This window comes from Fragaria vesca, linkage group LG7 (genome assembly GCF_000184155.1).
Source record: "Fragaria vesca subsp. vesca linkage group LG7, FraVesHawaii_1.0, whole genome shotgun sequence".
Classification (NCBI taxonomy): domain Eukaryota; kingdom Viridiplantae; phylum Streptophyta; class Magnoliopsida; order Rosales; family Rosaceae; genus Fragaria; species Fragaria vesca.
In genome coordinates this window covers 18,119,121-18,132,088 of record NC_020497.1, presented here as the reverse complement: position 1 = coordinate 18,132,088, position 12,968 = coordinate 18,119,121, and the positions used below count along the sequence as shown (strand labels likewise).

The window sequence follows — 12,968 nt, the reverse complement described above, 5'->3', positions numbered from 1 at the left end:
AGAGAGAGAGAGAGAGAGAGAGAGATATGGGTGATGGAGAAAGAAGATAACGCGGTGGGTATATTGGTTATTTGCTTATGAAAGTGTGGATCATATCTGGTACCACTAGTTTTCGGCACGTACTCATGTCCTAATTTGTACAAAAAATATTGAAAGTTGGTTTTTGTGTTTGTAAATTTGGTCATGTATTACTATGTAATTTTCTCTTTTTTGTCTGTGTTTTGTCCTCTTGACTAGCTGGTTTGGTGTTACTTGTCGGCCGCGTCATGCCCTTATTTTTGAGGTGAATTGGAAACCTCCCATTATTGGTTTGGTAAAGGTTGACACAGACGGCGCTTAAAAGTGTGGGGAGGATCAGTCGGGCTATGGTGGAGTTTTTCATGATTTTCAAGGTGAGGATTGTCCATGCTTTTGCTTCATCACTTGATAATTGTTGCTGAGGTTACGACAATGATGAAGGCAATCCAGCTTGCATATTTGGTTTGAAGTCGTCTCTAATTCTAGATTTTCTATACTCCCTAAATGGTCCATTGATAACTAGAGATGTGGCATGGAATTCCAGTGATGCAATTTCGTTTTTCACATATTTTTCGAAAAAGGGAACCAAGTGGCTGATGCATTGATAATGCAAATGTTGTTACATGAGCAGATTGGTCCTCAAACAAACACGAAGGTTGAAAAACTGGTAACCTGCAATTTACAGCAACAAGGTACCCCAAGTGTTCCTTTGGCATCAATTGATAGAGTGTCTCTTCCAGACTTCCAGTTGCAAGAACTTAATTTTAAACATTCTTCTGGATTCATCGGAGGTAATATCCTCTTGCAATCCAGAGAAACCCACAATTGGAGCAATGTTCTACTAGATTTGTAGAAACCAATCAGTTCCCGCTCTCGTATAATTCCAAATTTCCAATCTTGGTTTTACAGTGCAAGAATAACTAATACGTATGCCTTTCAGTTTCAGACTCAATGTGTGACTTCATGTCTACTAAGAAGCTTTCAGACCGAGTGTGGGACATCATGGGAACAGGGACACTTGAACTAGTACTGCAATCATCACTCTCATCAACCTCTGGATCCTTTGGTATTTCAGGTGGAACCTCAATTTCCAAACATTCCTTCAATTCCTTATACACGACAGTGATATCTGGTCTTTCGGTAGCTGTTGAGGACACACATTCCATGGCGATTTCTACCGCCTTCCAAGCAGAGGAAACAGTGTAAGTCCCTGCTTGTATCCTTGAATCCAATATGCTTTCAATATCTCTTCTCTGAAACATAGGCCTCACCCATTGACAAATGTGAACAGGTTCGGGTTCTACATCTGTTATTATTGCTGTTCTTCCGGTGATCAGCTCTAGCAACACAACCCCAAAGCTGTATATATCACTCTTTTTGTTCAGCTTTCCTGTGGTGTAGTATCTGAACATAATGAAATGAAAAGAAGAAAATCGAAGAATGTAAGTTATGCTTATCTATCAGCAATTTAGAGCAACTTATATGTCTAATATATGTCTTTACTAACTTACTCAGGATCAAAGTATCCGCGAGTTCCTCTGACGTGATCTGTCATGGTATGAGTGGCCGTTTCAGTTGAAAGAAGTTTGGAAACACCAAAATCACATATCTTGGCTTGCGTCTTTTCAGTTAACAATATATTGGAGGTCTTTATATCTCTGTGGATTATGGGAGGCTTGCAATCATTGTGTAGATAATCCAGTCCTGCAAAATATCATCTGCCATTTAAAAGCCTAATCGATGCCTTGTACTAATGTACATCAAATTTCAACATGATCATGATTTAGAACTACATGATGAATATATATAGGGGAACCAAAGAAACAAACTCTTTAACATATATATTTATCTTATATGTCAGCTATTCTATACCATGTGCTGCATCCACTGCGATTTGAAGTCTCTCCTTCCAAGTCAAAATGTTTCCAGTGGCTGCATCTGAACCTCAACAGTGCACAAATGATTGCATTTAGGCCATATAAGTGATCATCAAGTAATGCAAGCACATCATATATATAGATGAAGTATGATAAGTGCATACCTGAAAATGTTAAATGTTGCCGCAGATTTCCGTTGGCCACATATTCAAATACAAGTGCCATAGTCTTTCCATCATAGCTGTAGCCAATGAAGGAAACCACATTTCTATGATGAGCTCTCATCAATAGCTTAACCTGCATACAGTTTGTTATATATGGCTCAAAGTTAATGTTAATTGCGGTTTTGGAACAGTCCGAGTCGCTTTAGAGCTAGATTGTTAACTTATCTACCTCATTTTGAAATTCACTGGAGCCTGATGCGGAAATAAGTAACTTGACAGCAACTTGAATATCATTTTCCAGAAGACCATGATAGACTTTTCCAAATCCACCAGCTCCAATTGGCGATGCAAAATTATTGGTAATCTTTACAAGCTCCGAGTACATGAAGCGTCGACCATCCTCCAACTCCAATGAACTATTTTTGATATCTACACCAAAAACCAGAGTGATCATCACATAAATGACGAGCTAAAAAACTGAAAGTCCTGCATTCCAAGTCGGCCTATGCATTCATTTTGCTAACCTTGTCGTCTCTTCGATGTAATGCTCCATAGGCCCGCAAACATCGTTATGTAGATGATAATCTGAGCACTTGCCGCTATAAAGGCAATCACGATTTTGTGGTTTTTACTTTTCGAAGGTGTTTGGTCCAAACTGACATAAAGAATCGAAGCTTGATGGTTACCAGTTATTAACGTGCTTTAATTGGAGTAAATCTTTTGTAATAACCTGCATTCGTATCATGGATGATTTCTGAATTCTAGTTGTATACTACTAATTCTAGTGTTCTACATAATTAGAAAACTTCGAACCTACTATTAACCCCTTGCACTTGCACATTCCTCAAGAACTTATCACTACCACATTCCTCAAGAACTTCATATGCAACATACTGGTTCTTGACATCTTGACATGTTATAATAGCAAGAATTGATTAATCGCAGTGGTTCTACAACATGACTCTCAAATGGAACATCATAAAACGTGACAATATATAATGGACTAGGTACCTGATAGGACAGAAAACAATGCTGTAGTCATTAGCTGAAGCACAGGTGTACGTACTCTGGTTGTCATCATACGAGTAGGTATACGCTTGTGGGCATCTTTGTTTGAAATAATCGCTATATACGGTCCCATCACACGTGTCGGATGCACGATACGTACAACAAAACCGCGAATTATTGAACGCCATGCACGGCGTCATGCACGCCACGGTCCCTTGGCTCCCCTCACGCGCCACCCTCAGCTCCTTGGGACAATCGCCGTTCAAGTCGGCCGAGCATCCCGAAGAGCTGCAGTTGTTGCTGCCTGCTCCGCGAGGCTCCACCACTATCGGGAGGTTGAACCCGGTGACGAGGCTGACGAAATAGAAGTCCACGCCGCCGGTCCTGTTGAGACTGAACTCGGCTGTAGTAGCCGGCAGACTGCCAAAGTTTCCGTCGCACTCGATTTTTCCGGTGCCGCAGTCGGCGGTGAAACAGGAGAAGTTTCCGCTGGAATATTGGTTGCAGAGTGTCCGGGCCCAGACACGACCTGTCCAGGAGTCGGGGACGGAGAGGTTCAAGGACGCGCCGCTTTCGAGCGTGAAGCCGGTGGTCGACAGTTTTACTCTGCCGGTGGAGAGAATTCCGGGCCAGATTGTGTCGTTGCACTTGTTGACTATCTGGAGCGATACGGACTCTGTTTCTGCACTCGATCACTAAAAAGTAAACACCAGTTTGTTCGATCACTCGATATGGAGGAGTTGATGATGGATTACTTACCTGATAAGAAGAAAGAGAGGGTGAGGATCGTGAGTAAAAGAGGACTCGCACCCATTATAGAAATGAAGGTGAAGAATCCAATTAGTCATTCGAGTTTGAAAGTTAGAACTGAGATGAAGAACACGAAAGGTTTTTGTCCCGCTGGAAATTTCCACGAACAATAGATGATTGAAGACACTCCGGTTTGCTCCACAAGACACTCCGATCAAATAGTGATCGGAGAGAAATTTTGAAAAACCGGAGTGTCTTGTGGAGCAAACTGGTGAGAAAGTCCACACGCAAGACTTTTCAATCTTCAGAAGCAAACTGGGTCTTCAATCATCTATTGTTCGTGGAAGTTTCCAGCTGAGTGTCTTGTGTGCACGGCCGTGGATGTACACGCCCATATGCAGTGCACGTGAAAGAAGGCGTTAGTCAAGTGGCGTTAACCACTGGAATAAAAAAGAAAAAAGAAAAAGCAGACGCAATAAAACAATAATAGCATAACCCATTCAAGCCGACCAACCACTCATCCTCTTGCTTACCGGGTCTATTACTCAAGCAATCGATCGACATCGAGGTCCTCTTGGCTGTCAACATTCCATTCCGGACAACCCAAGATCGTAAAAATGTTTGAAACCTTGGGCCCGGCGTTAGATTTAATCCGAAATTGGGGATAAATAAATTTTTTTCGAATTTGCAGCCGATTGAAGTATTCATCTTGTTGGTAACTGCCATCTCGTTGGTGAAGGTAACGATCAATGATGAGTTTGTATATATTGGTTGAATTAAAGCTTTGTTGTGTTAATCTATCCTTTTTTGCGAGTTGAGAATGTTGGAGTATTATGCTGCAATAGTAATGATTAGTATATAGATTGGCATGTTCATCTCAATTCCCTTGAATTTTATTCAGCTTAACATCGTGAGATATGAGTATATTGAATGTGAACTGTGAAGTAAGGATATTGTTTTAAGAGTATTTTGAATATTTGCATCAATGTTTTGAGTCAATTCCATTTTCGGGTCTGTCGGTGTCTCTCGATTTCTAAGATAATGCATTCTGCATATAACAATCGTTGCACCTCTCAAACTCTTTTTGTGGCATCCTGTTTACCATCATCCCTAGCAGAAATACTCCAAACTTGTACATTTCTGAAACTCAAAGTTTACATGTTCAGATTAGAATGTAGGTATGTAGTCTCTTAATAGTGAGTCAGTGAATTACTTCTACTGCCATAGGCGGACGCATGTTATGCCTAGTGAGGGCAATTGCCCCCACTTAATGTCTTAATATTGTTCTTTGAAAAAGAAAAATCGCTTCTTCCATTCTTCAGTTACCCTGCTAAACATATAACATTTAACTGAAGCTGAGACCAGAATGAGGACAAGTTCCTGGCCATGGATGTTGTTCTACCAAACAGGTGTATTGTGCCATGATAAACACCTGTTATATTTTTTGCTTAACATACCGGAAGTACTTGGAACTTCACAAGCTGAGGGCCTTGATGAGGAAGGAGAAGGAAGAAGAGCTGGTGTTGTTTCTAGAGATGAAGAAGAGGGAGAAGGAGAGGAACGATCTTCTTCTCAACACTTCTGAAGAGTTCGTTGCGCCTTTAGGTACTTCTCAGTTCCCAAGTCTTAGTTTTTTTTTCGGATTTTGGATTGTAACATAGGATTTCAAATTTAGTTCTTGAACTGGTGCTGTATTAGTGTAATAGTTGGCTTGAATTGTTTGGAAATGTGGGTTGACTAGTGTGGTTGTTTCGACATTTGCAGGGGCTAAACCCGGAACTTCTCCCATTTTTAATATATCCTCATCTACGCCGGCGCCCTCCACGCGCAAGAGTGGAACTGATGACGCGCAAGAGTGGAACTGATAAGTTTCTCAATTTGGAGAATGATAAGAATGACTATGATTGGTAATGTGATAGTATAGATTACATTTTATCTGTAAAAGTTGTTTTTTAGCTGAGAGGGTTTTGATAGATAATAGGGGAGGCGGGGATCTACTATGAGTAATTTTTGGAAAGGAATGCTGACCACAGTTCATGGAAACATGTGTTATTTTGTTCTTAAGAGCATATTAGGATCAGACTTTAGCAGAGGTGGCAATTGGCTTTTGAAGTTGGGTCTTATTATATATTATGTTCTGCTTTAACTGAGATCATTATATGATTTTTCCCCCCTTGCTGCAGGCTTTTAACTCCGCCTGGGACTCCTCTTTTCCCTTCACTGTAAATGGAATCACATAAGACCATGATGAGTCAGCTTGGAACCCCAAAGGCTCGTCCAACTGCACTCAAATCTAGAGTTAGCACTTCCTTATTATGAGGGTAGTAATTCTTAATCTGGAGTGGTTGGAGTATATGCATCTCTATGTGATAGGAGTAGCCGTTTCATATGGATTTGATTTTGACTCTCCTTTTTAACTTTCAAGTAATTAATACGCTTGGCATTTATTATCCTAAAAAATATGCAATAGGAAGCAGAAAAGGTCAAAACTTGTTCATTGCAAAGCCTGATTGGCCGTTACATGAGTGTCTGAACTATTGAACTCTTTCGCATCTGCCCAAGCTGCAATCACTTTGCTCAGCTTATAAATTGCGTTTGAAAAATTTACTTGATTTGAGAAGGTTTTGCTACTGTTTATGCTCTCCTTCAAGAGGAAGGGCTCCCAATGGCAGTACTCATATTAGTGGGAGCTCTGTTCCTGCATTCAGTCGTGGGCGTTCTAAAGTTAATGACAATGTGAGCCCTGTTTTAATGGGAACGAAAATGGTTGAGAGGGTAATAAATATGCGGAGACTGGCTCCCCCCAAGCATGATGACAAACCGTCACCTCATGGTAACTCTGGGAAGTCATCTTCATCCCCAGACAGTTCCGGCTTTGGTAGAACACTCTCAAAGAAATCCCTTGATATGGCTATACGTCACATGGTAATCATTCTTTTCCTGTTTATGATTTGATGTACATCCCAGAAACCCAGTGATATTAATATTTGATTTAACTTTTGATTGCAGGATATAAGGCGAACCATTCCTGGTAATTTGCGGCCGTTGATGACAAATATTCCTGCATCCTCTATGTACAGTGTGAGATCAGGGCCTGCACGAAGCAGAACGGTTAGTGTTTCAGATTCTCCTCTTGCCACCAGCAGTAATGCTAGCTCTGAAGTCAGTGTAAACAACAATGGCCTTTGTTTAGACGTGAGTGGAGTAGAAGATGATATTGGCAGTGAGAGAGGTGGACAATCTCCTGCCAGTGTGCAAGGTAGGTGATGGCTTCGAGGCTTACAATCTCACAAAACTGCATCCCTAATCTATCATTCTCAATTTGGGTTCTAATCATCATCTAGATAATCAAAAGAAAGAAAGCCAATTTCCTAAGACCTGACCAGAATTGTGCCTCTATGCTTGATGTAAATTTTACTGGAAATGTTGGCAGGGATGTAATTCATGACATTTGTAATATTTAGGGAATCTAGTTCATGTGCCTAACAGTCTTTCTCGGTTCATTTTCTGCGGATAGATGTATTGAAAAGTATTTGTTACTCCAGTATTTGTTACTTCTGATTTCTGAACGACTACTTTCTTCAGACTATGGAAGCTTTTTCAATATCTAGTTTCATTACATAGATGGACGACCCACTATGAATTAATCGATTTCCAAACTTTTGACAATGAATTATCTATCTAGCATTTTTGTGTTGCAGCTCTTTCTTCCATGAGCTGAGCTGCTCGAATTCGTATCAACAACGATCTCATTGATCTGTGCAACTGTTTATCAGAAGTCATTGATCCTGAAATAATCGCGAACGTTGAAAATCTTCATCAGTTTTTATAACCAGCAGTTTACAGCATCAAGGTACCCGAAATGTTCCTTTGCATAAGTTGATATACGAGTGCCACTTCCAGTTGCAAGAACTTAATTTAAAACATACTTCTGGATTCTCCAGAGGTAATAATATACTCTTGGAAAGAAGTGAAAGAACAGTTTTAATCAGAGCAATGTTCTGCTAGATTTGTAGAAATAGTTCAATTAGTTTCCGCCCTCGTATAATTCCAATCTTGTTTTAACAGTGCAAGAATAACTAAAATGTTGATTTCAAAACAAAATAATAACTAACACGTATGCCTTTCAGTTTCAGACTCAATGTGTGACTTCATATGAACTAAGAAGCTTTCAGACCGAGTGTGGGACGTCATGTAGAACAGGGACACTTGAACTAGTACTGCAATCATCACTCTCATCATCAACCTCTGGAACCTTTGCTATTTCAGGTGGAACCTCAATTTTCAAACATTCCTTCAGTTCCTTATACACAACATTGATATCTGGTCTTTCGATAGCTGTTGATGACACACATTCCATGGCGATTTCTACCGCCTTCCAAGCAGAGGTAACGTTGTAAGTCCCTGCTTGTATCCTTGAATCGAATATACTTTCAATATCTCTTCTCTGAAACATAGGCCTCACCCATTGACATATGTGAACAGGTTCGGGTTCTACATCTGTTATTATTGCTGTTCTGCCGGTGATTAGCTCTAGCAACACAATACCAAAGCTGTATATATCACTCTTTTGTTCAGCTTTCCTGTGGTGTAGTATCTGAACATAACGAGATGAAAAGAAGAAAATCGAAGAATGTAAGTTATGCTTATCTATCAGCAATTTATCTTTCAGCAATTTTTAAGTAACTTATATACGTCTTTACTAACTTACTCAGGATCAAAGTATCCTCGAGTTCCTCTGACGTGATCTGTCATGGTATGAGTAGCAGTTTCAGTTGAAAGAAGTTTGGAAACACCAAAATCACATATCTTGGCTTGCATCTTTTCAGTTAACAATATATTGGAGGTCTTTATATCTCTGTGGATTATGGGAGGCTTGCAACCATTATGTAGATAATCCAGTCCTGCAAAATATTATCTGCCTTTTAAAAGCCTAATCGATGTCAGGTACTAATGTACATCATATTGCAACTCAATCATGATTTAGGAAATATATAGGAAGACCAAAGGAACAATCCATTTCACATATATATTGTTCTTATATCTCAGCTATTGTATACCTTGTGCTGCATCCACTGCGATTTGAAGTCTCTCCTTCCAAGTCAAAATGTTTCCTGTATCTACATCTGAACCCCAACAGTGCACACAATTCATTGCATTTAGCATATAAGTGATCATCAAGTAATGCAAGCACATCATATATATATATAGATGAAATACTGTAACTGCATACCTGAAGCTGTTAAATGTTGTTGTAAATTTCCATTGGCAACATATTCAAATACAAGTGCCATAGTCTTTCCATCATAGCAGTAGCCAGTGAAGGAAACCACATTTCTATGATGAGCTCTCATCAATAGCTTAACCTGCATACACAGATTGGTTTATATATGATTGTGGTTTTGGGACAGTCCGAATCGCTTTAAGATTGCTAACTTATCGACCTCATTTTGAAATTCACTGGAGCCTGATGCGGAAATAAGTAACTTGACGGCAACTTGCATATCATTTTCCAGAATACCATGATAGACTTTTCCAAATCCACCTGCTCCAATTGGCGATGCAAAATTATTGGTAATCTTTACAAGCTCCGAGTACATGAAGCGTCGACCATCGTCCAACTCCAATGAACTATTTTGGATCTCTACACCAGAAGCCAGAGTGATCATCACAAAATAGACTAGCTAAAAAATTGAAAGTCCTGCAATCAAAGTTGGCCTAAGTATTCATTTTGCTAACCTTGTTGTCTCTTCTTCCTTTTAGTGCTCCATAGTCCCGCTAATACCGCTAATATGAAGATAATAATCCCAGCACTTGACGCTACAGAGGCAATGATGATTTTGTGTCTTTTACTTTTCGAAGGAACCTGTTCGGGTACAGTTGGTTCTTTGGCTGCTGGTGTTTCAGCTGGTGTTTGGTCCAAACTGACATAAAGAAGCTTGATGGTTAGTCTTTCGTACTAACCTGCATTTGTATCATAGAAGATTTCTACTTGTAAGTTGTAAGTACTAGTAATTCTACTGTTCTACGTAATATAGACCCACACTGTATCCAGAAAACACCCAGGAAACTACTAATAACCCCATACTTTCACATTGTTGTCTCATCACTACCTCATTTGTCAAAAACATCATATTGGCTCTTGAATTCGACATGTTATAATACGAACTACGAAGAATTGATTAATCTCTAAGTGCATATGAAATGCTCCAAATATACATTTCAGTATTGTGTCTGACCACTTTAACTACTTGGTGAAATCGAACTCGGGTTGAGAGTTCCCTCCCTGATGCTCGAACATCACTTGCAGTGATTCAGCAAAGTGAAAGTGATTCAGCAGAGTGAAACTTGAATGGAACATTATAGAACGTGACAATATATTATGAACTAGGTACCTGATCGGGCAGAAAACAATGCTGTAGTTAGCTGACACACATGTGTACGTAGTCTGGTTGTCATCATACGAGTAGGTATACGCTTTCGGGCATCTTTGTTTGAAATAATCGGTATATACGGTCCCAGCACACGTCTCGGGTGTATTATACTGCCCGGTACAACAAAACAGATCATTATTGAACGCCGTGCACGGCGTCATGCACGCCACGGTCCCTTGGCTCCCCTCACGCGCCACCCTCAGCTCCTTGGGACACGCGCCGTTCAAGTCGGCCGAGCATCCCGAAGATTTGCAGTTGCTGCCACCAAGGGGCTCCACCACCATTGGGAGATTGAACCCGTCGACCAGGGTAACATCATAGATGTCCATGCCGGTGCTGTTGATTAAGAACTCGGCGAACGTAGCTGGCGGTTTGGAGCCATTTCCGCCGCACTCGACTTTTCCGGTGCCGCAATCGGCGGTGAAACAGGAGAAGTTTCCGGTGGAGGATTCGTTGCAGAGTGTCCGGCCCCACACCCTACCCTGCCATGAGTTGGGGACGGAGAGGTTGAAGGACGCGCCGCTCTTGAGCGTGAAGCCGGTGGTCGACAGCGACGACAGGTTTACTGTGCCGGAGGAGATAACTGCGGGCCAGACTGTGTAGTTGCAGTTGTTGACTATCTCGAACGATGTTGACTCTGTTTCTGAGAAACCAAAAGTAAACACTAAACACAAGTTTGTTCGATGAATAAGAAACATAGATGGAGGAGTTGAGTACGGATTGATTGCTTACCTGATAAAAAGAAAGAGAGGGTGATGAGGATCGTGAGTAAAAGAGGACTCACACCCATTATAGAAATGAAGGTGAGAATCCAAGTCATTCCAGTTAATTAGAACTGAGAAGAAGAAGAAGACGCCAATTTGTCTTTGTCATGGCTGCAGATAATATAGACCGAATTAAGATGTCTGGCGTTAATCGTAGCCGGGTCGTGCCTCAAAGATTTTTATAGGTGAATCTTAATGGTTAGGTCAAGATCAACATGGATTTGATGGTTCTTGGACGCGTGGGAAGGATCGGTCAAGTTATGTTAGACTTTTTTGTGATTTTCAAAATGAGTTTGTCAGAGCATTTGCACCAATGGATCGATTTGATGACTGATTTGTTGATTGAGAGAAAACATCGCACCGGCAAAGTTTTGCCCGACCAATTGCTAAGGCCCACATGGGACCCAGCCGCCCGGGCAATTGGATTGTTAATTTTCGCCCATTGAATTGCCTGACCAATTCTGGTGGGCTCCACATAAAAGTGGTTGTCCATCACGTGGAGAGAAGGAAATTGGTTTTGATTTGGGAAAAAGTATGCTTCAGGGGTGACTCGAACCACCATCCCCTCTAACAATTATAGAATAACCGTCAAACAAATGAAGTAAACACTCCATAATCAAAGTTCTACAACTTTCTCCTTTTTTTATATAAAAATTACCGTTTATTTTGTCAAATGTTACCTAAGATAATTTTTCATTAAGATTAACTAACGTACCATTATTATAATTTAAAAATAATTAATCAAATCAAACTATAAGTTTAGTTTAGTTCATAAATAAATGAATTGATTAATTTATAATGAAATTAGCAAGTAAATTGCCCAATTGGTGCATTGAACAAGCAAAATGCAATTGCCAATTTTAGATAAATAGTGGATTAGCAGTACCAATTTGATTGGCAAATCAGCGATTGCCCTCCATCCATGGGTGCAATTGCTCTCAGTGTTTTTCCTTCATGCCTTCAATATTTCTAGTTTCATTACTGCTGAGGTGTTATGGCGGTGATTAAGACAAGAGAGCTGGTTTGGAATCGTGATTAGAAAGATATTTTGGCTCAAAACATATTTAGATGGTCTTTCTCCCAAATTCGAAAATTATTACTTCTTTAATTCTAAATTTTATTCAATCTCCCCAAATAGTGCTTTGACAATCCCAGCAATTGATGCTATAGAGACAATTTTTATTTTGTGGTTTTTGCTTTCTAAAGGAACCGTTTGTATACAATCGGCTCTTGGACTGGTGTATCAACTGATTTAGGCGTTATGTCCCCTTTCAAAAACACAACACTAATCAAGGGGTTCCTAGCTCTTACTTGTGATGTTGAATGAACTTTATTTGTTTTCAGAGCAATGATAAGTTAACCATATTTTAAAGAACTAGCTCGAACCAACATTAGGTATCAGCTTAAGTGACATTTACATTATTCAATCAGAATATTTCATTAAATGATGTGACTGTGTCTTAACAAAATATGGGCTTTATATGGTTTCTCAAAATGGTGTTTGTCTATCATACCATATGATATTACATACATATTGTAAATGTGTCTAATTGTATGACACATGAGAGCTTTTAAAAGGGTAAATGGTCATTACATGATCATTTACTTGTTTCTACAATCAATGATAGCCACACATTTTGTGAGGCATACTATACCATATGTTATACTAGAATTTTTCCTCAAAATATGGTTCACTTGGTATTATTAGACAAATATGCATAGAAATCAGACGATGCATCACAACATACGTGAAACTTGAATGGAACATCATAAAACGTGACAATTGTACAAGTACCTAAACTATGCAAGTCGTCCTAGTTGTTCTTGTCTAGTTGGGTGTGTTCCAATTTAGTTTGAACCCTAAAACAGTCAAAGTGACAAAAACTGTATTACAATACATAATTAGAGCATTTCACATAAACTTCGAGCCCTAAGAAATTTTGAGAATCATTT

The 12,968-nt window shown here is 39.8% G+C and overlaps 1 protein-coding gene across 1 annotated transcript in view; it reads right to left on the bottom strand.

The window, feature by feature from the left end:
• Positions 1–11,164, bottom strand: part of LOC101298654 (probable LRR receptor-like serine/threonine-protein kinase At1g51880-like) — a 15,532-nt gene extending 4,368 nt beyond the window's left edge. The window contains exons 1-6 of the mRNA XM_004307581.1: positions 10,984–11,164; positions 10,213–10,894; positions 9,557–9,741; positions 9,262–9,461; positions 9,051–9,183; positions 8,878–8,943 (exon numbers count right to left, since the gene is read on the bottom strand). Coding sequence (XP_004307629.1) covers positions 8,878–8,943; positions 9,051–9,183; positions 9,262–9,461; positions 9,557–9,741; positions 10,213–10,894; positions 10,984–11,071 — 1,354 coding nt within the window. The 5' untranslated portion in view covers positions 11,072–11,164. The remainder of the gene's footprint in view (positions 1–8,877; positions 8,944–9,050; positions 9,184–9,261; positions 9,462–9,556; positions 9,742–10,212; positions 10,895–10,983) is intronic.
• Between the last annotated feature and the right edge of the window lie 1,804 nt (positions 11,165–12,968).